This window comes from Neopsephotus bourkii, unplaced genomic scaffold (genome assembly GCF_033783945.1).
Source record: "Neopsephotus bourkii isolate Nb327-2 ecotype Australia unplaced genomic scaffold, CSIRO-AGI_Nbou_v1 NB_659, whole genome shotgun sequence".
Classification (NCBI taxonomy): domain Eukaryota; kingdom Metazoa; phylum Chordata; class Aves; order Psittaciformes; family Psittacidae; genus Neopsephotus; species Neopsephotus bourkii.
In genome coordinates, this window is record NW_026901158.1 from 4,987,620 (window position 1) to 5,014,646 (window position 27,027).

The 27,027-nt window shown below is 58.1% G+C and overlaps 1 protein-coding gene across 3 annotated transcripts in view; it reads right to left on the reverse strand.

Annotated features, from left to right (window-relative positions):
• Positions 1-409: 409 nt before the first annotated feature.
• The window catches only part of LAMC3 (laminin subunit gamma 3), a 29,542-nt gene continuing 2,924 nt past the window's right edge, over positions 410-27,027 (reverse strand). The window contains exons 2-29 of one of the 3 annotated variants that reach the window (XM_061352752.1): positions 17,958-18,155; positions 14,386-14,690; positions 14,118-14,248; positions 13,036-13,202; positions 12,326-12,514; positions 12,055-12,172; positions 11,876-11,974; positions 11,430-11,566; positions 9,983-10,099; positions 9,532-9,724; positions 9,216-9,328; positions 8,775-8,993; positions 6,867-7,055; positions 6,537-6,782; positions 6,065-6,218; positions 5,832-5,974; positions 5,572-5,750; positions 5,338-5,476; positions 4,723-4,928; positions 4,384-4,460; positions 4,158-4,292; positions 3,682-3,826; positions 3,408-3,566; positions 2,990-3,092; positions 2,678-2,877; positions 2,294-2,440; positions 1,310-1,409; positions 410-741 (exon numbers count right to left, since the gene is read on the reverse strand). In XM_061352752.1, the coding sequence (XP_061208736.1) occupies positions 491-741; positions 1,310-1,409; positions 2,294-2,440; positions 2,678-2,877; positions 2,990-3,092; positions 3,408-3,566; positions 3,682-3,826; positions 4,158-4,292; positions 4,384-4,460; positions 4,723-4,928; positions 5,338-5,476; positions 5,572-5,750; positions 5,832-5,974; positions 6,065-6,218; positions 6,537-6,782; positions 6,867-7,055; positions 8,775-8,993; positions 9,216-9,328; positions 9,532-9,724; positions 9,983-10,099; positions 11,430-11,566; positions 11,876-11,974; positions 12,055-12,172; positions 12,326-12,514; positions 13,036-13,202; positions 14,118-14,248; positions 14,386-14,690; positions 17,958-18,155 (4,559 nt within the window). In that variant the 3' untranslated portion in view covers positions 410-490. Of the gene's footprint in view, positions 742-1,309; positions 1,410-2,293; positions 2,441-2,677; positions 2,878-2,989; positions 3,093-3,407; positions 3,570-3,681; positions 3,827-4,157; positions 4,293-4,383; positions 4,461-4,722; positions 4,929-5,337; positions 5,477-5,571; positions 5,751-5,831; positions 5,975-6,064; positions 6,219-6,536; positions 6,783-6,866; positions 7,056-8,774; positions 8,994-9,215; positions 9,329-9,531; positions 9,725-9,982; positions 10,100-11,429; positions 11,567-11,875; positions 11,975-12,054; positions 12,173-12,325; positions 12,515-13,035; positions 13,203-14,117; positions 14,249-14,385; positions 14,691-17,957; positions 18,156-27,027 lie in introns of those variants that run through there. The other 2 variants (XM_061352751.1, XR_009725321.1) reach the window with 2 other exon arrangements.

Genomic DNA, 27,027 nt, shown 5'->3' on the forward strand with positions numbered 1-27,027 from the left:
GCACATGAGCATTGCACTGCAGGATGCTGTGCAGCAGGGCCAGCTTCCAGCGTGGGCTCAACAGCCTCTCTCTTATCCCCTGGGGCAGGAGGGGCTGCAGCTTTGGTATGTTACATACTTGATAAGCAGTCCCTCCCTGGTGGTGGGACAGATGGAAGGATGTGTCTAGCATGGAGGTCGGTGGCAGTTCTTTGTTCACTCCATGGTGAGAGATCAACTCTGTGATGTTCCATGACCACGTTCCTCCATATCCTACAGGAATATGGGTGGTCACTGGTAGCTGGTTGCCCCCATGCCCTGAGGACAGCCAGTGGCCAAAGTCACACCACAGAGCACATGGGATGCTGAGCCTGAACCAGTGCAAATAAGGACCAGGGCTGTGATACTGTATAGAGAGCAGTGTGGGGATCGATGCTGGTGAGCACAGGGTGTCCTTCGCTCTGCAGGGGAGCACGGATGTGATGGAGCAGCCGCCATGGACCTGTCACTGTCACTGCCACTGCGAGCAGCCCTCGGGGAGGCTCCGCAGGATGTCCTCCAGGTTCTGCTTGTCAGCCCGGATCTCAGCCAGGTCGCTCTCCACCGCCTGGATCTTCTCCTGCTGCCGTGCAGCCTCCTGCTGCAGCAGGCTGAGCTGCCCAGCCAGGGCGCCCGGTGCGGCCACACGCAGCCGCAGCTGCTGCAGCTGCAGCCACCCGGCGCTCAGCACCGCGTCCACCGGCACAGCCAGCTCCAGGTTACCTGGGCAAAGGGAGAGGACAGGGGTGAGAGGAAAAGAGCTGGGAACAGAGGTTCTGGACAAGCTCCAGACCCTCAGCACCAGGCACACTATAGGGAGCGGGTGCAGCGGGGCATGGAGGCAGTGCAGCTTCCCAGGGATCGCAGGTAAGCAAACAGGGCTGTGGCTGCAGGCAGGGCTGGGGCACATCTCTCTTACAGATGGGTGATGATTTCCACCCCTTTACAAAAGTGCTCAGATGCACAAGTGCTGGAGCACTCAGAAATACACCCAGATGATCAAAGCAGGAGGAGATGGAGCAAACCCAACCAGCAACAAAGGAATGAACCTATCCCTCGGCTCCAAAGGGAGCCCTGCTCCTCCTGGAGATGCCAAGGGAAATGATTGTCCCCACACCATGCATGAGCACACACATTCAGCAAGCTCCAATCCATTCTGCAAGAGGACTTTCCTTGAGATATGAGCCCTCAAGAAGCTTTGCTAAGACCCTGAGCAAAGGCACCCAGCTCAGCCTGGATGCCAGAGCCTCAAACCCCAACAGGGTGTCCCTTCTGCAGGGCCCTGTCTCACCTAGGCTCTGCAGCAGGTCGTTCAGGGTCTCGATGTCTGCAGTGAGTGAGCCCCGGGCTTCCTGGAGACTTTTTGCCATGTCATTCACCTCTGTCCCCACCTTCCAACACAGACAGAAACCCAGATCAGGGACACCGCTGCCCCTGGGCTGGACAGGAGCAGGGAGGGAATCATAGAATCATAGAATGGTTTGGGTTGGAAAGGACCTTAAGATCATCCAGTTCCACCCCCCCTACCATGGGCAGGGACACCTCACACTAAACCATCTCACCCAAGGCCTCGTCCAACCTGGCCTTGAACACTGCCAGGGATGGAGCATTCACAACCTCCCTGGGCAACCCATTCCAGTGCCTCAGCACCCTAACAGGAAAGAATTTCCTCCTTATATCCAATCTGAACTTCCCCTGTTTAAGTTTTAACCCATTACCCCTTGTCCTGTCACTACAGTTCCTAATGAAGAGTCCCTCCCCAGCATCCCTAATAGGCCCCCTTCAGATACTGGAAGGCTGCTATGAGGTCTCCATGCAGTTTCTCTTCTCCAGGCTGAACAGCCCCAACTTTCTCAGCCTGTATTCATACAGGAGGTGCTCCAGCCCCTGATCATCCTCGTGGCCTCCTCTGGACTTGTTCCAACAGTTCCATGTCCTCTTTATGTTGAGGACACCAGAACTGCACACAATGCTCCAGGTGAGGTCTCACAAGAGCAGAGCAGTGGGGCAGGATCACCTCCTTCGACCTGCTGGTCACGCTCCTTTTGATGCAGCCCAGGATACGGTTGCTTTCTGGGCTGCAAACACACACTGAAGCCAGCTCATGTTCATTTTCTCATCGACCAGCACCCCCAAGTCCTCCTCAGGAGCATCCCCAAGGCAATCCCCATACAGTGGAGCCCGAGCTCCCAGGTTGTTCCCTATGCTTTCCCCTGTGGGCAAATCCCCTTCCAGGCTCTATGGAGGACAGCCTGCCTGAGGGTGCCCAGCTCACCTGATGTGCATCCTCCAGGTCCCTCCTGAGCTTCTCAGCCACATGCTCCTGCCGGGAGAGCTCCCGCTGGGTCTCATTGGCACGCACAGCAAGCTGGCTGGAGTGCTTGCAGGCACGCTTGCTCTCCTGCAGCACAGCCTGTGCTCTCTGCAAAGGGATGGAGATGGGGACAGTCACATCGGGACATGCAGGGGAACCATGGCTGACTCCTAGGCTGGAGCCCTGCTCGGGTGCATCCCCCTGGTCTGCAATGCAGACAAGGATGGGCTGTGCTGGATGGGCAGCAGGAGCTGTATTGGGGAGCCCGGTAGCAGGATGGGCTCTGCCAGCCATGTCCTGCAGCCTCATGTGGGCTTCCTGCACCCCGCATCCCTCTGCTCAGACCTTGGCGCTCTCCCCAGCGACTCGCTCAGCCTCCCCGGCTGTCCTCTGGGCTGCAGTGGAGATGGATAAGGAGGTTCCCAGTGTCTTCTCTGCCTGTTTAATCTTCCTCTGGGCCTCCACCACCGTCCTATCCCGCACAAGCGCCATCCTCCTGTGCAGGGCAGCCTGGCCCTTCCGATGCCCCAGCACCTTCCTCATGCCTGCGGGGACAACCCGGCCATCACCAAACTGCCCCTTTCTCCCCTTGGAGCCCAGAGCCAGCGTGATGAGAGCCGAGCTGTGGCCAGAGGTGCTCTGGCTGGTGTCTTTTACCTTCCACGCTGGCCAAGAGGGACTCTGCATCGGAGAGCACAGCTTTCCCATGGGAGATGGCCAATGTGGCTGTGCCATGGGCAGAGCCAGCCTGGTCCTGCAGCTGGGGAGAGGAGAGAAGGAGTGAGGCTGGGGAGGGGGCAAGGAGCTGCACCCAGCTGGGAAACGTGGATCCCTGATTGTGCTTAGCAGGTGAGCTCCTTGGGAGATCTGGATCCTAAGGGGAGATGTCTCCTAAAACATGCACCCTGACCCCCTCCCAGTCATTGGAGCAGTGGGAATGGAGCTCAGTCACCCTCTGTGCCCTGGGGAGGAGGCAGGAGAGGGATGCACCCCCCCTGCCCATTGCTCCAGCTGGAACAGTGGGTCCCCATCACTTACTCCACAGGGACACCCCATGCAGGTGAGCAGCACTCACCTGCTTGAAGCCCCGAATCCTCTGCAGCTCCTGGTGCAGTCTGGCTGCCAGAGCACGAGATGCCTCCATGGCCTGCAGAGCTGATGGCTCCTGCGCCTCCACTGCCTGCTCCAGCGCCGCTGTGTCCTGTACCAGCTCTCCAGCCTGCACCAGCAGCGTCTGCTGTGGGGTCAGGGATGTCAGTGCTCCATAACAGCAACCTCCCAGCGCGGGAGGCAGCACTGCCCCATGGGATGGGGATGCAAGCAGGAGCCCCAGTGTGGATGCTGTTCACCTGCCCCAGTGCAGACACCTGCAGAAGTTGCTCGGCCATGTCTGCATTCGCCTGCTGCACGGCTGTTAAAGCTCTCCTGGCCTCCGCTGCCACCTCAGCCACACTAGCACCCAGCTCATCCCGTGCCCGCTGGATTTCCTCATACCTACGTGCACAGGAAGCCACTGTCACCCAGGGACAGAAAGGATGGAGATGACCGCTGACACCTGGCCCCAGTCATGGATGCAGTAGGACATGCTGTGGGCAGCACCCCCAGCACGGTCTGGCTCTCTGTGGCATGCTGTAGGGACATGCTGTGGCAGCACCCCCACCTTGGCTCTCTGCTTTGCAGCACTGCAGTGCATTGAGTTGGATGGGACTTAGCACATCCCTGTCAGGCAGATGCTAAATCACTGTTACCAAGTCTTGTAACAGGGACCTGGCCAGGGGCAAGAAGCTGTGGTGCCCTCCAGGCTCCTTTGCTGCCAGTTCCTCACCCGGCCTCCAGCTCACGCTGCACATCCTGCGTCCCATTCCCCTCCATCAGGCTCCGCAGGAGCTCGGAGCTGGCGTTGGAGGCGCGCAGCGCTCTCCCGACCACTGCCTCCACATGCACCAAGGCATCCTCATGGCTGCAAGGGCAGGGAAACACGAAGGGGTGATGCTAGGATCCTGCACCCCAAGCCGAGAAGGCAGCCTCCCCTTCCTGTGTGTGCTGATTACCTTATGGCCAGTGCCCGTGCCTCCAGCGCCCGGCGGCTCCAGTTTGTGAGCTGCTGAGGGATTTCCTGGGGAATCTCCTTGAATCCCAAACAGCAGCAGTGAGACCCCAGCGAGGAGCAGGGACCCCCAAATGCCACCAGCCCAGCACCGATGCGAACCTCCCAAAGGACTGGAGGAGGTTGGCAAGCAAGGTAGATAGCTCCTCCTGACCCAGCTGTGAGGAGGGCTGTACCCACATGGACCCCAGGCTTCCCGCTGCAGTGCTGGTCACATCCCACCCACCGGTCCTGCGCATCCCACTGCCCCCCAGGATGGACACCAGCCCCCCCGGACCCGCACCGTGGTAGCCAGGGTGTCTGCAGCGTGCAGGATCTCCCGTTGTGCCGACTGCAGCGCGGCTCTGATCTCTGACAGCAGGGTGCAGGTCTTGGGGTGTCCGTGGCTGGAGCAGCCACCAGCCTGGCTGGCGTTGCTGAGACGGCCCTGTGCGGTGCCCAGCGCCCCTGCCAGCCACCCTACCTGTGCCAAGAGGATGGCCCGGGCACCTGCAGGCAGCACAGGTGGCTGCTTGATGCCCATGGATGTGTTCAGGGCTCCCTGATGCTGCCCCAAGCCCAAGACCCTTCCCACTGCCTGCTAATGAAAGAGGAAAGCAACTCGCTCCCAGATGCTCAGGAGGGACCATGGGATGCAGCACCCAAAGGGTGCTCCATGTGCGAAGCTCAGCCCCCAGTAATGCCCATCACTGGCTGTTCAAAACCTCACTGATGCAAGCATCCCTGCAGTGCTCTGCCCTACACAACAAGGCATGGCCCCTCTCTCAGTCACCCCATCACCCATGTTAATCCCAGCACTGACCTGGGACCTCCTTGCACCCACCACCATGCCACAGCACTCTGGGAGAGCAGAGGGTCCCCAAAGGGTGATGTGGGGAGCGAACGGGTGTCCCCATACCTTGCAGGAGGTGAGCACTGGGCAGCCCATCTCCCCGGGCTGCATCTCTCATCAGGAGGGACTGGCCCGGGCGGGCATCACAGCCTGTTTGTTGCAGCCATTCCTCCATCTCCTGCAGCCTGGCCTTCAGCTGGTCAGCCTGGAGACAGCAAAGACACGGGGGGACACAGCAGAAGAGTGACGCAGCGCTGGGGCCGGGGTGGTGCACCCACAATGGCAGGACACAAGCAGTACCTCGTCCTTCACCAGCCCATAGCAGGCAGGGCACTGCTGGCAGCGGGAGCTGGGTGGGTCGGGGAAGAAGTTGGCCTGGCACCGGTCACACTTGTAGCCCACGAAGCCGGGGCGGCACAGACACGTGCTGTTCTCATGGCACTGCGGCGTGATGGAGCCCAGAGGAGAGCAGTTGCAGGCTGCAGCGGTGGCAGAAAGGCATCACACCATGCTTGCCAGCTCTGGTTCAGGGCCCATGGTGCAGTGCCCATCCCCGTTACCTCGGCACCCCCTGGCAGAGAAGCCGAAGAAGCCGTGGTGGCACCGGTCACACTGCTTCCCTGTGACACCAGGCTGGCAGGAGCACTGCCCCGTCAGCGCATGGCACTCGCTGTCCTGTGACCCCATCGGGTGGCATTGGCAGCTGGGGGGATGAACGAGTGATGGATGCAAAGAGTAGAGACCAGAGATGGGGATCCACAGCCGCTGCTGACACCTCCCAGCCCCACGTTACCTCTTGCACCCCATGGTGGGCTGCAGGTCGTAGTAGCCGGGCTGGCAGAGCCCACAGGTTCTGCCTGTCACATGTGGGAGGCAGCGGCACTGGCCCGAGCTGGGATCGCAGCCCTCCAGCCCTGGGGCTGAGCCATCAGGGTTGCAAGCACAAGCTATGGGAGACAAAACACTGCTTATATCATTGCATGGGGCTGACAGATGGGACAGTGGGAATGGGGCGCCAGGGCTGAGCCCCATAAACATGCAGGGCCATATCCCCCTATCAAACAGGGCTTTGAGTGGATGGAGTATCTCCAGGGAAGGATGGCAGTGGAGGAAGGGGCCAAAGACCATTTCTAGGCATCTGGGACCAACCCTCAGCCCCTAAACCTGTGAGGCATCCCCTTTTCACCCTCTGCCTCCACTGCTGGGAGGATTCTGGCTGCAGTGGGACCCATGGCAGCAGGAGCAGCCCTCAGGACCATACATACGTGCGCACTTCCCAGCAGGATTCACAGCCAGCGCATCCCCATAGAAGCCCTGCTGACACCTCTCGCAGTGCTCGCCCGTTGTGTTGTGCAGGCAGCGCAGGCACCGGCCGGACACAGGGTCGCAGTTGCCCACGGCGTTAGGATCCACATTCCCATGACACTGGCAGGGGACACAGGGATGCGCAGGGCCCCTCTGCCCCAGAGGGTCCCCGAAAAATCCATCATCACAGAGCTCACAGCGTTTCCCTGGGGAAGGCGAAAAGGTGGGAAGGATCCGACCATGCCAGCGCTGCCCAGTGCCCCCCCTTGCTCACCCGTTCCCAGCCTCACCTCTCTGTCCTGGTGGGCAATGGGTGCAGACAACCTCCCCTGTGCTGGGCACCTCAGTGCAGGGCGAGCTGCCGGGGCAGGGGCATGGTTTGCAGTCATCAAAACGCCCTGTGAAGGGGTTGCCATAAAACCCGGGGCTGCAGCGCTCGCAGGAGGGACCTTCTGTGTTGTGTAAGCACTGGCAGTGCCCTGCGAGGAGGAACATGAGGGTCTGCAGAAGCAGCCTTGAATAACAACGGGGACCGCGGGAGGGATGGAGAGCCAGAGAGGGATGCGCAGCTCCAGCCACGGCATCCCACTGGGACTGCACATCCTCAGCCACAACTCGGAATGCTTTCCCTCCCTGTCCTTGCTCAAGGAACAAGGTTTTGGAGAGGACACCAGGGCCACATTGCCAGCCCTGCACTCCCCTGCAGTGCTGGGACGAGGCGGCGCTGGCAGCACTGTCAATGTGCCCGGAGTCTGTCGGCGCCTGCCATAATCCACAACACATTTCCCAGCAGCAGCGAGGCGTGTGATCTCCAGCCTGTCATGGAACACGGGAGCAGCCAGCCAGCACCCACTGGGAGCCAGCCGGTGCGTCATGGCCTTCCAAAATCAGCTGGGAGGAGGAGGAGGAGGAAGGATGCCCCCACCTCCAGGCAGATGCTCGGCTTGACTGGAGGAAGGAGCCAGGGGGAGGATTTTCCCCCGCCGATCTGTGGGGTCAGGTCATACCAGATGGGTTGCGCAGGAGGGGATTGGGTGTGCTTCCGTTTTCCCCATATCCAGGCAGAGCAGGACGATAGAAAGGAAAGGAAAAGTGGGTGGCAGGAGAAATAAAACCAAAGGAAGCACGCGGGATGGCAGCGCCCGGGCCAGGACAGCAAAAGCCTGGCTGCATCCCTTGGGATTATGCAGTCGGTGGCACCGACCCCATCTCTGCAGGACAAGGGGTGAGTTTGCAGAGCTGCTGCTCACAAGGGCAGGGGCACTTTACTGAGCACAAAATCACTGCCAGCCCTTCCCATCCCAGCCATACATTGTTGTAGCTCCTCGCCCAGAGGAGGCAGCCAGCGAGGAGCCCCAGGGGCTCCGTCTGGGTACCAAATGCATCGTCTTATTCCCAGCACTGATCAGAGCTGCTGCTTTCCGCAGGGGTGGATGGCAGCATCTCATGAACCCCTCATGGCTCTGATCTGTTGGGGCTCACAGCCCTGAGGCTGGTGCTGGATTCATGCAGCCAGCTCAATCTCCAAGGCAGCAGTCTGCAGTCCTGCCCCCTTTCCCCAGCCAAAGCCATCCAGACACTTTGCAGGGAGGGGAGGGGAGAGCCAGCACCCCACAAACCACCTCAAACACAGTCACGCTGCCCTGAAGACTTTGCTTTTTCCTCCCTTCAAGCCACAGTCCCTCCTGCAGTCACGCACCTCTGAGCTGGGTCTGGAAGCAGAACAGGGCTTGGGCAGGCAGCATGAGAGCCGGATGCTCTGGGAACTTCCAGCAAGCCTGGCACTGCTCTGTTTTCCTGCTCTTTTCCTTGTTTCTCTGCTCCGGTTTCTGTCCAGTTTGTGGGTGTAAGGGCTGTGCCAAGTCCTGGTCTGCTCACTGGGCAGCAGTGCTGGCTGTGAGACCCATCCTGCATCCCTGCCTGCCTACTCCTTTGAGGACCAGCACCTCTCCTTCCTCATCCTCAAAGTTCATAAAGTACCCTGAAAGATACCCCCTTATAAATTCCCACTGTTATTGCTCTTCATTAATTATCTCTCTTTGCAGTTCCAAATCCAGTCCTTACAACCAGTTCAACTTACAGCTTTTGGGTACCGCAACCTCCCGGATGGTTTCCAGCATCCCTCAGAAACAAGCAAGGACAGGATCTGCCACCCATGCACACAGCACGGGGGGAATGGGGAGCCCGGGGGTGCACACCTGAGAGGGGGTGACAATCCCCATGCTGGTTGCAGGCGCAGGGCACGCAGCTGACGAAGGGGCCACCGAAGGGGATCTCGCGCTTGAAGCCGGGTGCGCAGGACTGGCAGAACTGCCCGGTGTATCCCGTGGGACACGAGCACTCCTCCACCCAGCCTGCCCCTGCTCCTGGCCCGGGGCGGGCGGATGTGAGCTGGACCTCGCTCAGGGACAGCCTGCCTGTGGGAGCAGAGAGCAGCATGATGGGGTGGCACAGCCCTTGGCTCTGCTCTCTCCATCCTGCCTGGAAACGCTCCACACAGGCACAGGAGACCCCAAAATACCCCTTGCTATTGGTATTGGTATTTATACCCGCTCATCCCTGGGAGCCTGATGCTGCTGGGATGTTCCCTGCCCTTTCCCAGCTTGGTCCCCAAGGGGATGAGTCTCGGAGGCACTCACCTTGCCCAGGGCCGTGGCTCACACGAAGGTAGAGAGCAGTCAGGTTGGAGAGCAGGCGCTGGAAGCTGAAGGCTGACAACGAAGGCTCCACACCCTCCTCTGCCTCATGCAGCCTGTTGGAGAAGGAGCAAGGGAGGAAGGAGGGGGCCAGCCTGACAACCATGTGCTGCAGGACAGCTCGGCTCCCGAATGGGACGCAGGCACAGCAAGGGGGCACAGTTAAATCCCTGAGGGATGCAGGGAGCACAGCCCAGGCAAGGTCAGACACGTTGTGTTCCAAACCCAGCCGAGGTGCCCCAAAGCACCGTGTGGGTACCTGAAGGTGACAGCCTGCTTTCCATGCTGGGGATGGCTCTCGCTGCTGGGCATGGTGATCTCCAGCCCCTCGCCCTCCAGCACCAGCTGGACCTGGAGCAGGGGCATCCCAGTCTCTATCACCGTCCCCTCCACTCCCAGCTGCAGGGACAGGAGCTGCCCATAACTGAGGCGCTGGTTCTGCAGGAACTTCTCTGCAAGGGAAGAGAGGAGCAAAGGCTGTAGGACATGGAGGGACCAGCTCTGATGGGGCATCACCAAGAGCAATGGTCACCCTGAGGGTGCAGGGCCAGCCCCAACCTGCTCTCCCAGCGTCTTCATCCACTACTCCAATCCCTCCCCATTGGCCTTGTGTTACTGAGACATGCTCAGCTCTGGGATGGAGCCCAGCACCTCACACATCAGTGTAGCAATGACAGAGCAGGACCCCAGGGACCCATCGCACACAATACCTGGTGCAAGGAAATCCACGGGCTCCTCTCCATCCCACTCAGTGATGATCTCCCCATCAGCCCAGTGCAGTGGCAGGTCTGTGGTACCCGGAGCTGCAGCAGTCCAGCCCTCTGGCCCTGTGTGACAGCACACAGCATTGCACAGGCAAAGGGAATGGTGAGTCCCCACCAGCCCAGCACCGGGACAGGGGTGCTCTCCCCTTCCTCCCAAGCCTCTCCAGGGTCTTGGAAGGGGACAGCACTTTGTAACACCCTGCTGTGTTTGGGCTCCATGCTCCCACGCGCTGGAGAGCGGCCCTTATCCATCCCCCATCTGTTTATTTTCTTAGGTTTGGAGGAAATTACTATCTTTAAACTTTTGCCCCCCCTGTCTGTGCTGCGGCTCCAATGTTACTGTGGGCTGGAGAGTGCAGGAAGCCCAGGAGAGACGGGTGTAATTGCATTAAGTTGGTTTCCTTCAGAAACCAGTTAAACTCCCCAGCCCCAGGCTGAACACTTGGAAATCCCTTCCAGGCTGCACTCTGCTATCAAATCACCCCGAATATGGACCCTTTCACCCGGGACAGGAAACTTCCATCTGATCCAGCTCAGCTGCGGGATGGGGAATGCTTTGGGGAGTGGCCATGCTGAGCCTTTTGCATCCCATCCCCAGGGCTCTGCCAAACCTGTCCCTAAAAGAGCAGCCCCAAACTGGCTGCATGAAGGGTGGAAAAAAGACTCAGTTTAGAGCCTGGCTCTGTTTCAAGGCCGTGGAAGACATTACAGCAATTGGCAGAGTGGTTTAAAGGCAATCAGGATAAACCAGCGCCTGGCGTGTTCACATCCATCTGCTTGCTGGCGCGCACATCCCGTCGGGATGCAGGCAAGGAAGGGTGCCCAGGGGTCCCTGCAAGGGGACCATGGTGCCTGCAGCCAGTGCTGCACACAGCAGATGGCAGGGTTTCCCTGAGCATCCTGAATGCTTCCAGCCTTGCCATGCATAGCCATGGATGCAGCAGGGTGAGAGCATCCCATCCTGCTCCCCCAACTCCCATCATCCCTGCCCTATCCCAGCCAATGACGGGGAGAGGAGCAAATAAGGGGGAAATTCCCACTAGGCTCCATCCTTTCAGTTTTTATCTTTCTGAGCTGGTTTTTAGTGCTCCAGGAGTTCCTGGTGTGGTGGGATGGCTGTGCCTGGCCCCACAGCCTGCCCTGAGCCTTGCAGAGGCCTGCGAGCACATCAGCTTGTAGGGATGCCATGGGAATAGCGCATCCCCATGGAGCTGGAGGCAAAAGCTGAGGTTTAACAACAAAAGAGGGACAATCAGAGAACCCCCCTCCAAACATCACCACCAGTTATCCCCAAAGGGGGATGCTCAGCCCCAGCCTTCCCAAACTGCTGGAGTTTTGGGGCTGGAGCTGGCACAGCGGTGCCCTCCAGTTCACCCAGGGCTGGGGCTGGTACCTTGGCTGAAGTCAGAGCGGATTTGAGCCACCTCGTAGCCGTCTGCTGCTGTGCAGGCAGTGGAGTGGCCGTAGCAGAAGCAGCTGGTGCAGCCAGCAGCATTATGGGGCTGCAGGTTGAACCAGCCCGGCTGGCACCTGTGCATGGGGAGGAAACAGGAGCCTGTGGCACAGGGGACTACAGCAGCATCCCATTGGGAGGACTGGAGACAGCTCCAAGTGAGCCCAATCCCAGTGATCCAGAGGACCTTGGTAGGGCCTCTGCAGGGAGTGACCCTGCAGGATTCCCTCCCCAAAGCCTTTCAAAGGGGCTGTGTAGGGGATTGGAAGCAGCAATGTCCATGGGAGGGAAGACGCCTGCTCTGCACTGACCACTGGGCCCCACCATTGATCCCAACCTGGAGAGGGGCAGTGGTCCCATCCCCATCCGGGGGTCACAGTGCTTACCTGTTGCACAAGTGCCCCTCCACCCTCTCCTTGCAGGTGCAATGCCCCGTGTTGGGGTCGCAGGAGCCCACGCTTCCCGCTGGGTCACAAGCACAAGGTCTAGAGAGGACAAGATAAAGGCATGATGTGATCCCCAGCCCTGTCCCGCTGCTCCCGCCCGGGGCCGGGCTCCTCCTCACCTGCACCCGCCTTCGCTGAGGCTGTGGTACCCGTCCTTGCAGCGCTCACACTTCCACCCCGTCACATTGGCTTTGCAGAGGCAGGTCCCCAAGCTATCGCACTGCGGCTGCAGGGAGCCTGCGGGGACCCCGGCCAGCCCTGAGGCTCAACCCCAGGGCGATGTGGGGAGCCCCCGGGCAAGGGACAACGCACCCCGAGCATCCCCATCGGCGAGCCCGGGCTGGGGCAGGGGTCTGGGGCCGGAGCCCGGCTGGGTGCGGGTGCGCTCACCCGCGGGGTGGCAGTGGCAGGGCTGGCAGGGTGCCTGCGGCTCCCAGCGGTAGTGGTTGGGCCGGCAGCGCTCGCAGTGCGGCCCGGCCGTGTTGTCGCGGCAGTTGCGGCAGTGTCCCCCGTGCCCGCTCCGTCGGAACAGCTCCCGGTCATAGAAGCACTCGTCCGAGCGGCCGCTGCAGTTGCAAGCTGCAGGGAATGGGGGGGTTGGCACTTGGGGGGCAGAGGGGTTAAAGCAACGTTCTATGGGGTTCAGTGAGCCCAAGGGGCTGCTTGGCTCAGCGGTGGGAGGTTTTGGCAGTGACTCTGCCGTTGGATGGTAGGTGCAGTATCATGCATGGAGCAGATGGCTGCATTCATGGCATAAAGAAATCCCGGGGAATCCCAGGAGGATGCTGTGAAGGGGGCAAATCACAGAATGGTTTGGGTTGGAAGGGACCTTAAAGCTCATCCAGTTCCAATCCCCTGCCACAGGTAGGGACACCTTCCACTGGAGCAGCTTGCTCCAAGCCCCTGTGTCCAACCTGGCCTTGAACACTGCCAGGGATGGATCATTCCTCCCTCCCTGCCCAGAGCAGCCTTATGGGGCGCTTCCAACCCATGCAGCAAGGGCAGGAGCTTCCAGACGTGCTGATGCTGATACAGCACCAGCAAACCCCATTGGGACCAACCACACACAATGCCCACGGAGCCAGGCAGGACATACTCACGCAGACACTCATTGGCAGCCTCGGCGGTGCCGCGGGCCCAGGGCCGGTCCTGATGGAAGGGCTGGCAGAGCTCGCAGTCGGTGCCGGCTGTATGGTGCTGGCACACACACACCAGCCGCCCGGCCTCGTCCGGTGCACACTCACTGGCGTGGCCATTGCATTTGCACCTGCAGCGAGGCCCCGGCACAGGGGTGAGATGCTCTGACACGGTACGGGCAGCAGCCAGCACTGGGGCCATGCCCGGGCTGTGCAGGGAGGCAGGTTGCCCAGAGCCATAGAATGGTTTGGGTTGGAAGGGACCTTCAAAGGTCATCTAGTGCAACCCACTGCAGTGAGCAGGGACACCTTCAACTAGACCAGGTTGCCCAGAACCACATCCAGCCTGGCCTTGAGAAGCAGAAAGCTCCAAAGGAAGCAGTGCAGGTTGTGCTGGCACTGAAGCTGCCCCTTGTGTCCCTGAGGTGCTCCCAGCACAGCCAGCCCTTGGGTCGCACACTGAGGGTGGCCTGTGTGAGATGCTGACCAGCTGGAGCCTTTTGGGGTGAGCTGACAATGATGGGGACTGCTGGCCACTGGGGAGCAGCCATGGCCCTGCCCAGGGCAAGCAGCTTTTACACACAATAGAGAGATTTCTCTCCCCTCCCAGCTGGAGCACAGCCCAAGGGCTGCACCAAGTGGGTGCCACCAGCTTCTTTGTCCCACATCTGCTCCCCCATCCCACCAGCAGCTCCTCAGGCCATGGCCGTGCTCCAAGCTCCTCCACCAGGCTCCAGGGATCTCTCTGCTAGCACCACAGGACCCCTCTTTTACTGCTCCCAGGGACCAAGCAGGGCCACAGTAGTAGTAACACAAGCCCCAGCACCATTAAAAGCCATGGGAGCCATTAAAAGCTGGGAGGGGGCAAAGCAAATACAAATACAGCTGGTTGCAAACGGAGAGAGCTTGAAGGGAAAAAGGGCTCAAGGTTTCATCACTCATCTCCGCACTGCCAGTTTATACATGGAGGAAGCCACACCTGGGCAGTTTGCCCCCAAAACACAACTCAAACGAGACCAGGAAGGTCCCACCACCCCTGCTCTCACCTGCCACCAACAGAGAAGTCGGAGATGGCATAGTAGTACGACTGCAGCACCTTGGGGTCCTTGAAGATGTCATCCCCAAATGTGTTGAGCCGGTTCAAGGAGATGAGCAGGTCAGTGACGGTCACCCACTCCTATAGGAGACATGGGGAAGATGCTTTGGTGTGGACCACCAGCTCCCCAGCCGGGATGCATCCTGCAGCTCTTCTTACAAGGATGCAGGGCATCACAGGCATGAGCGCACTGATCTCCCCTCCCACCCCAGCAGCACCTGCAGCGCGGGGCTGCCATCGAAGTTGTACGCGCTGGGCCGTCCCTCGAGGGTGGAGAAGGCCACGTTGCCCCCACTCAGTGGGGAGATGTCGCTGAACTCATCAGTGCAGAAGGCGACCTGCTCATCCTCCCCCGGGCGCAGGTAGAGCCGCTGCCGCTTCCCGTAGGTCTTCTCACAGGATGCACTATAGTACTGGAAGGGCACCCAGGGCCCCCCGGCGCGGCTGCGCTTGTAGATGGCAAAGCTCTCGGGGCGGCTGGTGTGAAACTTCAGCCTCACGTAGGTGATCTCATAGGCTTTGCCTAGGGACAGACCCGCAATGCAGTCACCATCTCCCGATGGGCATCAGCATCCCAGCACTCCATCCTGCATAGCTGCCAGCATCCCCCTGCACTGACCCCATCTAGCTAAAAGAGGAGAAAACAGCACCCTGCTATTCATCACTGCAGCCCAAACCCCATCCGGATCCATCCAACCAGATGGGTTGCAGGATCAAAGAGCCACTGCAAAACCAGGCTTTAACCAGCTGCCAGAGAGGAAGAGTCAGGCCCAGGGCACTGAGGAGCATCCCCAGGACAGCAGTGCCACAGGGATAGGGAGGTGGGAAGGGTCAAGGCCAGTCCCTTCCCAGAGACCTTCATGCTGGGATCCATGGTGCAAAGAGAGGCACCAATCCCCGGGGCAGCTCTGAAAGTGCTTGAAAGAATTAACAAAAAAGGGGAAAAAGAAAACACCAAAGTGAACATCAGAACCGCTTAATTGCCAGAGATGAAGGACCAGCTCAAAGACTGGATTGCTCCATAACAGCACCGCTTCTGACAGCACTAAACAATTAGCTGCAAGGTTTTGGCTTTATTTGAAAAGATAATGAGTTGGGAATGTTAGAGGGGTTATTCCGGGACTAGGAAAACAAGCCTTTAATTGGGCCCATATGAATACTGTCGCATATGAGCTGCAACTTTGCTGCGGGGGAGCCGAGGCAGCCCAGCTACCAGAGCTGGGAAAAGCAGCTGCCTCCCATCAGGGACATGGGGAGCACCCGGGGGGGAAGCACAGACCCATTCACAGCCCACCAGAGGTGATGAGGACCAGGAAGGGGACACAACTGGATCGTCTCATTACCACCATGCTCTGGGACTTCAACAGTGGGGGTGCCCCTGCCTGCACCCCGCACAGGGGGGATGCCCAGCAAGGGCTGGTTCCCAGACAGCACGGTCCCTGTGGGGATGTCAACCAAAGCAGCGAGGTCAGGGCCATCACCTCCTGGAGCATTTTCCTCTGGGAGAGGAAGGGAGCTCGGCGCTGTATCAACAAACAGCCCCTGCCCCAAGCAGCCCTGCGCAAAGGGGAGGCACCGCAGGGCTGGGGGAGCCCAAGCTCGGTGCCTCCAGCCGGGGTGGAGGAGACTGGCTGCCCTGGGAAGCATCCCGAGGGAGCGCGTGCTTGTCCCAGACCGGAGTTTAAATCAGCCTCATTCTGCTGAGAGAAAAGAATTCCAGACAATAACCCAGGCTGCTTGCCTGCCCTTTGCTGCTCGGGAAGGTGTGACGCATCCCAAAGGCGAGGGTGCAGTGCAGCGGGACAGGGATGCTGGGAGGGTGACAGCACCGGGAGCCCTGATTGCTCTCTTAAGATGTGCTGCCCTCGGGTACTTTGGGTTCCTCCCTGATGTCTGAAGGGTAAATGCAATGGCCACGAGTGCTTGGGATTCGTGATCTGCTCCGAGTTGGATGCTCTGTAACAGCATGGCTGAAACCAGAGAGATTTAAAGGGGGATAGTGTAATTAATGCCAATCAAAGCACGCAGGTACACACAGGTCTTGTGCACCTCGTTTGATATGTTAGTTAATAACCATGCTGCAGAGCCTACAAGACATCTGGCTCGGGAATGGGCAAGATGAGCAGCATGGCAGGGACATGCTCCATGGGTTAAAAAACCCGATTACTCAGTGGAGCTGATGAGCAATGACTCGTCCTGGGCCACATGTGGGAGCTGCAGGGGCCACTTGGGTTTTTCCTCCATAAACCCAGGGAAAGCATTAAGGTAGCAATAAAAGTCTGCAGCTGGGACAAGAACAGGGCCCAGCAGCTATGGGAAAGGTCACAGCAATGCACTGGGCACCAAAATGTCACTTTTCAGCACAGCAAAGTATCTGAGCCATGCAGGAGGAAGGGATGCTCTGGTATCAGTACTCTGAGTGCTCTGGCTCAGGAAGGGACACAGGGACCGGGACTGAGGGTGAGCTCAGTGCAACGTTATGGCCTTGGATGTGTTAATAGGAGGCAGACACAGCAGGGAGGTCACAGGGGCTGGACAAGACTCCGCTGGAAACCCAAGTGTGGGGTCCAACAGGGCTGCAGCTGGGGGAGAACCAGAACAAAGACTGGGAAGCAAACCCCAAGGCTTGGGCAGCTCAGGCTGGGCAAGGGGGTGCTGCACACATCGGTGTGCTGGAGCCTGCACAGATCCATGTGCTGAGCTGGGACTGGTGGCCACAAACTCGCCCAGCAGCGATGGCTTGCTTGGCCTCTCAAGTTCCATTCAGATTGTGTGTGCCCGGGGTCAAACAGGAGTGAATCTGGGGCAATGACAGCCTGTGTTAGATGGGTGAGTGGCCGTCAGATATCCTCCCATGGGGCTGGCAGGAGCAGGCTCCTCCTGCATCACTTCTTATGCCCAGCGGGGAGCCCAGCCCAGGGGACAAGGGCCAGATGTCCATCTGCTCACAGGGGGCTGGGAAAGCAGTGACCTTCACCCAGCCAAGCAGCTCCTATGACACTGCTGGGCAGGCACAGACCCTCCACCATCACCCCAACCCTGGCCGCTGGGTCCCACCAGCACCCACTGTCCCCTTACCGGCTCCAATCACAGCCCCTCCACTACCCCCCTTCGGCATGCAGATGGCAGGAGACTGCAGAGAATGAAGATTTTACAGTGCTGGCCAATAGTCAGGGTAGTTTAGATGGCAGGCAAATGTTAAAAAACCCTCTTTAAAACGCCAGGCATGCCCCATGGGTTTAAGTACCCTCCGAGTGAGCGGCTTGAACAGTATTTGAAATGTAGAGGGTCAGATCCCAGCTGGGAAAACTGGGATTGTGTGTGCAGAGCTCTGGGTCCATGAGGCATACTGGGCATCCTCAGCAATGCGCAAGGCTTGGCCCCACGATGCTCACCCACAGCGGGCAAGGGTCTCTGTGGGGGACCAGGGGTAGGGACCTGCCTGTCCCCCACTATGTAAACTTGCATAATAGATAAAAGCAGCCTTGTGAGAGCAGATACCCCAGGCAGAGGTGGCTGGGAAACAGCAGAGGCTGGCACAGTGCTGGCATCCTCACCCCACAAAGAACCAGAGCATTGCTGATGGATGGGGCAGACCCCCCCATGGGTCCTTTCGGTGATCTCCCCATAGAGGGCATCTCCCTTCTAACACCCCCTAAAAGCCGCGGGGAACATCCTGCCTTTAACCCTGCACCAACAGCAATTGCTATGGGATGCAGGAGCATCCACACCCAGATACCGCTGCACCCACTGCCCATGGAGCACCGCAGGGGCTCCCACCAGCACTTACCCAGATGGAGAGTGATGTTGACAGAGTTGGGGTGCTGGATGCCGAAGGCCATGGACTGGCTTTGCCACCAGGTGCTCTCCTCCTGGCTATGGAAGTCGGTGAGGAAGGAGGCGTTGTGGTGGTGCTGGGGGTCACTGGCATCGCAGCGGTGGCACAGGGCGCTGGCGTGGCGGGCACCCATCTGCAGGCAGTATTCCTCTGGGGGGGAACCACACGTGTTGGTGGCCTGGGCAGCCCGGCCGAAGGCAGCGTTCTCAAAGACAGGCATGCAGCGGCGGGGCTGGCCCCGGGGGTCCCAGCAGGAGGATGAGCCCCCTGCCCTAAGCACCAGCCACAGCAGGGCCACCAGCCAGAGCACGGGATGCTGTGCCATGCTGGGGCTCGCCTGCCCGCACTCTGAGCCTCCTCCGGATGGCATAGCGAGAGCAGGCGGGACAGGATGGGACGGGATGGGATGGGATGGGACAAGTCCCCCTGCCCGGCACCTCCTCTCGCTCCGAGGTCCACCTTGTGGAAGCTGCTGGGAATGTCCGAAGTTCCATGTGTGAATCCAGGCTCTGAGGTCTGGGCTTTCCCTGGTCCCACACGCTGCGGGGCTGGGCAGGATGGGATCCCTCCAGTGGAGATTTGCTCTGGGAATGGGGTGATGGAGCTGAGCTGCTCCATTTCTCAGCCCCAGTGATGAGCTCGCGGTGATACATGCCCCACACCATGGGTTTTCCCTTAGATGGGTGGGAGCCTCCACTTCTGTCACAGCCCCAAAATCAAGAGGAGGGTGAGGGAAAAGCTTTGGAGCAGACCCAGCACCCTCTTCTCACCCCATAAATCACACTGCTCCCTCACTCATACCAACCTGGTGGGTCTGGGACAGCCCCTAACCCTCCACACCAGCACCCATGAATGAGGGCTCCCATCCCTGCCTGCTGCCATGGGGCATCTCCACAGGGTGCCAAAGCCACTTTATCAGCAGCTTCACCGGTAACACTAAGGATGGTCTGTGCCGGAGGGGGGGCCCTCTCAGGACTGTGGCACCCTCCAGATCTGACCCATGGGGTGCAGGAGGGTGACAGCACATGAGGAAAGATGCGGGCTGCACTCTGCAGAAGTGGTGCAAAGGGGAGCACTGCCTTTGGTCCTCAGCCGAGCTGCCCCCAGGAGCCCTGGAAGCTTAACCCTCATGTATAATTGAAGCTCCGTTCCTCCCCTCCCCTTCCCTTCCACTCCTATTTGTTTTATTCCCCTTCTCCGCACACTCTGCGGGGAGAAAGCACCGGAGGGGAGCTGTGAATCAGAGTCTTCGGCAGCGGCTCCCGCAGCAGCGCCGGTTCAAAGCCCCATTACCATATATTGACCCGGGCTCTGACAGCCCGAGCCAGCTCTGCTGGGAAGGGTGAATTTCCCAGCACCGAAGAGCAAACCCGCTGTCAGCCTCCGGGGAGAAAGAGAAGGGTTTTCAGCTCCAGAACTGCCCTGCGCATCTCCGCTGACTGTTTTAAGGGGATGTGCATGCTGCAGGGGTGAGGTTTTCCACGTGTTTTGCTTTTTGCCTTGTTCCTGGGGCTGCAAGCTGTGGGCAGGAGAGGGTCTCCCATGCAATGGGTTTCACACCTTCCCCTCAGGGTGTTACACACACCCAGGAGATTATTTCCCTGCCCAACCCATCCCCACTTGCATTAGAGAGTAATGAGGCCATGCAGCCAGGGTGCAGTGACTGCTCATGGGATGCACAATGGATTTGAACAGAACTGATGGGTACCCCCATCCCATCTCCTCCTCCAGCACAGCCCATGGGGCCAGAGCTTGATGGAGATCTGGGTGACACTACATGGAGAAAAACCTATCCCATCTAATGTCACTGCACAAGAGAAGGGCAAGAGTAGCCCCAAATAATCCCCCTTTCTCTGAGAATGAGATGCTGGACACGTCTTTCCCATGTTGTGATGCCTACCAGGTCTGGACAGTGGCTTCTCACAGCAAAACCTTCACCCACAGATACATCACCTTGCCGTGGGTGAGCTTCATCCCTGGACAGGAAGAAGAGCTAAAGCTGGTTATGGGATGCCCCTTGTCTGCCATGGACAAGCTTGAACAAGGGTGTCCATAAGAGAAAACAGAGCTGAGATTTGCCCCCAGCCCCACCTCAGCTGAAGTCCTCTGTACCTGGGGACACGTCACCCACCGCCCCAGGGCTTTGGTCCAAGTGCAGTAGAGGCATGGTGACCAAGGCTGTGGTGACAGCCCAACCTGCCATCACAGCCCAGGAACCTCCTGCCCCAGCAGGGACCTGGCACCCAGCAAGGGTTAAGAGCTGTGGAGGCGGCGAGGAGAAAATGTTCTTCTGATTTGCTTAATGAACGTTAATTAAGAAGACAGAAGATAGCAGATTCCTTCAGGGCAGAGATGAAAGGCCCGTTAATTAAATCTGGAGAGAGAGTGCAGGGCCGACTGATGCTCCTCCTGATCAGACCTGACAAGGCAGGCACGGGGCAGGAGCGAGGTGTGCAGAGCCACAGCTCCTGTATCCCGCAGCCCAGCTCAAAGCTGGCAGCACAGCCAGCTTTAGACAGGGTGCTTTGGTGTGGGGCTGAGGCTGAGGGTGACCCCATCCCATGCGGTGAGAGCTGGATGGGTACCCCTGACCCCAGCTGCATCCCAGGCCAGTACTGCCAGATGGGCACACGCGTGTTTTCCAGCAGGGATGAGCTGCCCTTGCTGCAGCGCTGGGTAGGACAAGGGCAGCTCCATCCTGAGGACGAGGTTTGGTCATGCAGCTTTTCCCCAGGTCTCACCAACAGAGCTCATGAGCTGAGCATGGGTTAAACGGCAATGGGTCAGAAAGGCACCAGGTATCACTTTGTGCTGGTGCATCTCCGTGCCTGCTGCACCCTGCCAGGATGGACCCTCCTCCACACTCCCCATCCCTGGGTTTCAGCACACATGCTGCATCACCTTCCTGGAGCAGGCAGCTCCTGCCACCAGCAAATTGCCAAAAGGGGCTTTTCTGCCCATAACTGAGCCCCTGGGAGGCTGTTGCACACTAAAACAGGATTCTGCAAGCAGCATCTGCCTCTGCACCCGTGCGCCAAACCAGCTTTTACACAGGGCTTATTTTTAAGAGCAGAGCATCTGAGCATCCCAATTATCCCCCAAAACAACAGCAGCCCATCCATCCTGCCTGCCTGCCTGCCTGGCCCTTCTGGGGTAGCAGCCCCGACTGCTCCATCTTTCCCACTCCATCCCTCGCCCTGGGACTGGAGTGGGGATTAGAGCCAGGTTCAGCTGCATGATGCCACAGTCATTTCAATCGGCACAGCCACAGCACTTTACTGCTTCCCCAGCACACAGAGGTATGTGAGGAGCAGGGATCTCCAGCACCGAGGGCTTTGCAGCAGGGTGATGAAGTGGCAGGGAATGGCTTTAGCCTGACAGAGGGGTGATTTAGATTAGATACAAGGAAGAAGCTCTTCCCTGTGAGGGTGCTGAGGCGCTGGCACAGGGTGCCCAGAGAAGCTGTGGCTGCCCCATCCCTGGCAGTGCTCAAGGCCAGGTTGGGCACAGGGGCTTGGAGCAAGCTGCTCCAGTGGAAGGGGTCCCTGCCCGTGGCAGGGGTTGGAGCTGGATGAGCTTTAAGCTCCCTTCCAACACAAACCATTCTATGATGCTATGAAGAGCAGCAGCCCCATGGGCAAAGGAGACCAGCCCAGGAGAGCACATCTGGAAGCCCCCCTCAGTTCTGCTCCCACATGATGAAGATCCCCTGGAGTGGGAAACGGCACATGCAGTGTAAATAACATCTGCAGCGTCTCTTCCACGCACTGGCTTATTTTGTAAACCTGAACTTTGCAAAATGTCACGAAACAGAGAAATGGAAGGCCTGGGATGAGTAAATCTCTGTTAGAAAATCCCCAGGACACCAGCAGTCGTGTTCTCACTCCGTGATGGCACATTACAGCCCAGCCCTGGCTCACAGAGCGGGGTCAGGCATGGCACTGATTACAGAGAGTATTTAATTAACACTGCTGTAAATACAGCTCTAGTGATGCCAACCAGACTGCGATGGGCAGGATGCTGCTGAGCTGCGGGGTGTTTTGCCAAGGTAGGCAGGAGAAGAGGAGGGAAGGCAGGGAAAATCCAGCGGATTTTGCTCCCAGCCTTTGAGGGCTTCAGGGAGGACAAGAGGAGAACAAGGCAGGGACATTGTCCTTCAAGAGGTCATCCCCTTGAACATGAAAGCATCACCAGCAGCACCCAGACAAGTGGGGTAGCCCCATAGCTGGGAAACCAGCTCTGTGGGGGGCAAGATGCTCCCAAAGCAATTGCCAGGACAGGCATCACCATCCCCTCCCCTGATGCACAAATAGTGTGGAAGCCACCTTTTCAGAGCCAATTATCCCAAATTTCCTCACACCTGGCAGGCAGTGAAAACAGGGACATCCCAGCTTCAGTCATGCATGACCACAAACTCACCATCTCACTGGGGAAGGACGCCAGATCTGACCTGGACTAAGAGCGGGATGACAACTGAGCTGTCATTGTCCCCAGGATTCATGCTTCACCCATCTCACTGGGGCTCAGGAGGTTGGGGACCAGTACAGGAGGAAGAGATGGGTCAGCACAGGACCAGTGGGTTTCAGGCACAGCCAAAAAGGCCCTTTCCCTGCTCAAGCTCATCAGTAGCTTAATGGTACCTGCTCAAAAGCTTCACAGTCCCTAATCACTCATCATATTACGGCTGTTCACAAGTGAGGCCAACCAGTGCAAACCTCCTCAAAGCCTTTCTAATTATCGAGCAGGAGCTTAGGCTCTACCCAGCCCAAAAGCAGAATCTCAGCTAAAACCAGCAGCCTTGCTGCCAGCCCATGGCCTACCTTGATAAACCCCTTTAATGGGCTTGTTATCATCACCTGAGGCCACCTTATTGGTTAATGAGGTGCATCTGTCTGTCCTCCCCTGCTTCCCTGCTATGGGGAGAAGTCTTTCTGCCTGCCCATCCATCCATCCATCCATCCATCCATCCATCCATCCATCCATCCATCCATCCATCCATCCATCCATCCCACCATGGTAGGAGTGATGGGAGCCAGCCTTCTGGCATGGCTGCCCTGTGCTGGGTCCATGGACTCATCCCCTGGCACCCCATTCACTAGGAGGGTAGGTGACAGCTGAGCAGCAGCAGATGCCACCAGATGGTCACCACAACCACAGGCCCAGCTAAACCCATAACAGGGAGGGTTATCCAGGGGGCTGGAGCCCCGTCATTTCCTAAGTGACTCCCTGTACCAGTCCCATGGGGAGATGGGATCGAGCTCAGCCCCTCTGCTGCGGGCTCTGAAGTGACAAACATCTCCCTCCCATCAATAAGAGATGGTACAATACACCCTGTGACAAATAAGAAGTTGTTGTGATACCTTTGACTTTAAAGCAGGAGAAATACCCCCCCTCTAATGTGATCTACCGTGTCTTTATATTCCCAAGCGTGTCACCCCGGATCGGAGCTGGGGCTCTGATTTAATATCCTTATGGAAACCAGTGCCCTCATCCAATTACCACGGGGATTTCGGAGCAGCCAGCAGCTGAGCCGCCAGTAGCCCCCAGCATAGGAGTGAGCCCCATGGGGGGACCAGACCCACAGTGATCTGAGCAGGGCACCCCAAAAAGCGCTGCAGGGTCCTGGGTTCATTCATCACCCCAGCAGAAGCTGTACCAAAGACTGGGTTACACTGGTGGGAAGTGAGGGAGCAGCAAAGCATCGCTGCAGGCAGCGGAGGAGGGTTCTGTGCATCACGTCCCCAGAGATTTCCACTTAGAGCAGGACTGAAATCCCTCTGTTTCGTCCTCGAATGCCTGCTGCTCCGAATCCCCCTGCAGGCACGGAGCCTGGATGCTCGCTGGTAATCCTGCATCATTTATTTTCATTGGCTGACAGAAGAAAAGTGCCGTCAGAAAACTGATGTTAGCTCTGCTGGCTGGCGTCGGAAATGTTGCTTTAATTGTGTTTTATTTGGCAATAAGGAAATAGAAGCAGCGACAAACCCCTCCAGATATTGTGCCCTTCTCCCACCCTCCCCACCCCATTTCGAATTTCAATTTGGTAATTTTATGACTGTGTTTCAGATAAAGCCCAACAAAGCACATGACAGTAAGAGAAGTGATTTATCCTTTTCAGTGGCACAGGATCTTTGGGCATATTTCTCAGCCCATAAATATTAAAACTGTTCAAAAACCAGAAAAAGAATGGGTTGGGTGTTTTTTTTTTAACCAAAACCCCACTGTTTTTTCCAATCCTTTTTTTCCCCCAAGGCTTTTGATCTCTAAAGGCAAAACCAGGGGTCTGTTGGACATCCAAACTGAAGCAACACCCACACGGAGCAGCTTCACACCCTCCAGCCTGAGCCTGGATATGACACCGTGTCCTGCTGTGATTTTACACTTCCAAGGACATTTCCATTGGCAGGGAGGCTGGGAGAGGGACTCCAGCACAATTCATGCCCTTCCCAAAGAATCAGTGTAATTGATTTGCTATTGAAATAGGAGGAAGAGGCTGCCTCATGCTTTGCTCCCCCTAACGCCGATGCCGGATGGGAGCTGTGTGGGCTGGCTTTGATTTGGGGTTTCCCTGACCTTTTCCCAGCATCTCCACAAGTCAGGAGGATAAAACCTTCCAAGATGACATTTAGAAGCCAACCCTCTGCCATCAGTACATAAACCTGAGGATTTCTCTGTGCCACCCATAATAAAACCCTCCGAGCATTGACTTAGCCAGCCTGGCCGAGCATCCCGAGCATCCTTTAGGTATCACCGCAGGTTTCTTTGCTGCATCACCTCTTCTCACACCCGATGTGGCAGCGATGCCTTCAAAGCTTTGGGGTGCTGCTCACAGCGCAGGGGGCTCCAGGGAAAGGGTTAATGGGTGGGCAGAGGCAGCGCTGGGGAGTTGCTAGGAGACTTGGGGCTTTAGGATGCAGGATGTGATGCTCAGCCAATGGAGGAGTCCTCTGAGGAGTAAATCTGCTAATTCGGGCTTCATTGATTGCTGGGAATTAGGGGTGGATGTGGGTACAGCTGAGGAGGGTCAGCCCTCCTCCTCCTCCCACCCGGGCTGGTGCTTTCCCATCCTGCTCCTGCGCTTTCAATTAAACCCCTGAATTAATCTCTTGCAATAAAGTCGGCTGCTATTACAGTTTGCGTTGGGATTCATCATCGCTTCTGCAGATTGTTATATTAAACAGAGAGCTCTTGGTAGCTGGGATGGATACCCAGGGATCCGGCTGGGATTGGGGTGCCTGCTCCTCCATTGGGGTTAGTGTTTACCAGCTAAAAGCCCTTTAGGTGGGCAGCTGATGGTGATGGCATCTCCTGCTCACCTGCATCTGCTCCTCCAGATGGCCCCCGCTGCTGCTCTTCATGCAGGAAAAGGTTTGACATGAGAAGCTTGCCGGTGGTTTTGAAGGGGTTTTGGCTGATTTTGGCTTTATTTCCACCCCCCCTTCCCCTGCTTCCCAGAGCTCCAGCCCATTTGCCATCATTAAGTGGATGGAGCAGAGTGGGGTGGAGTGGAACAGGGGGGGAGCAGAGGGGCTGCAGATGCAGGTACAGCAATGCACCCCAGAACTGGGCTGCTTTCAGGCTGAGGTCTTGGCTGCTGGGAAGCTGAATTGCTCCTCTCTATAGAGCCCCACAGCCAGACCCTCTCACCAGCTCCTGTGTCCCCTTGTGCCACCATCCCCTGCCCCATTGGAGGGACAGGAGGGCTCCCTTAGGTGCCTGGCACTCTGAACATCCATCCCAGCAGGATCCAACCTGCCTCTGCTCTAAGACAGGGCCTTTCCCCACCAAGCAGCTGCTTGCATTGCCGCTCCTCACCAAGGGATGGGATAGGATGGAATAGGGGGGACACAGCCTTCCTGCTGCACCCCAAGCCTCGTAGAGGAGCAAGATCCACCCCAGGGCAGGATCTGGCCCCTCCAGGGACTCCGGGATGCCAGCTTTTCACAGAACCAGTGGATTACAGCGCATCAGCTCCAATCGATACCGTGCTGTGGCAGGAAGCAAAAGGAAACGAGGAACAAAAAGAGAATTCTCATTTGTGGAGGATTTGGGGCTTTTGTAGCGTTTGGTGGGAGAAAAGGAAAAGAGCCTGAGAAAAGATTGGGGGGGGGGGGGGGCACAGCAGGGTCCTCCCAACCAGGGCACTGCCAGGGAGATGGGCATGGGATGGGCACAGATGGGCATAGGATGCTCCACTTCCACCCAGCACAGGGGTTTGGGTCCTTCCTCCCTGCAGCAGGGCATCCACAGGGGGTTTAGCACAGAGGATAAAGAAGAGATGCTCAGCCCTTGGTCTGGTCCTGCTGAGACCCTCACAAAGAGCAACCAGGCTTGGAGATGCTCTGGACAAGAATGAGAGGTTAAAGGCAGTTTTTCGCCGACTCAAAGCTCTTGCACAGGGATGAGCAGAAGAGATGCCCCGGGAGCCTCTGCCACAGACCCACTTTAGCCTGCAGCCCAAGCCCTCTGTGCAGGTAGTTTGTCTCATTGTCTGCGCTATTGATTCCCCCCTGTGGCAAGCAAAGGCCCTGGCACAGCGAGTGGTGTCGCTAAGTGATGGTCAGAGCACTCTTCCCTTGCAAGAAATAGGCTGTTCCCTGGGCTCCAAAATGGCCTTTTCCTATGGGACACGGTGGGATGGGGGAGCCTGCACAGGGGACAAGAGTGGGGCTGACCCACTCCCATGCAGGGAGCCTCAGAACAAGGAGAGCACCCAGGGGGGACCTGGCCTGGTTCTGTCACCCCATGTCAGTGGTCCGGGGGAGAACAAACTGGGTACCACAGCGCTGCTCTCCCCACGGCTGCTTGGGATGAGGCTCACGTGCCTGCTCTGCATTCCGAGCTCTCGCCGGCGCAGGGTGAAGAGCTCCAAAGGAGCTGCCCTTTCATTATTAATATGGTGATGATGTCTGATGCTGCATGTGCACAGCGACGGCTCTGCCTCGGGTGGCACCGGCCATGGGAAGGGGTCTGTCCCTTCACCAGCCTTTCCCCCATCCCAGCATCACTCCGTGTCTCAGAT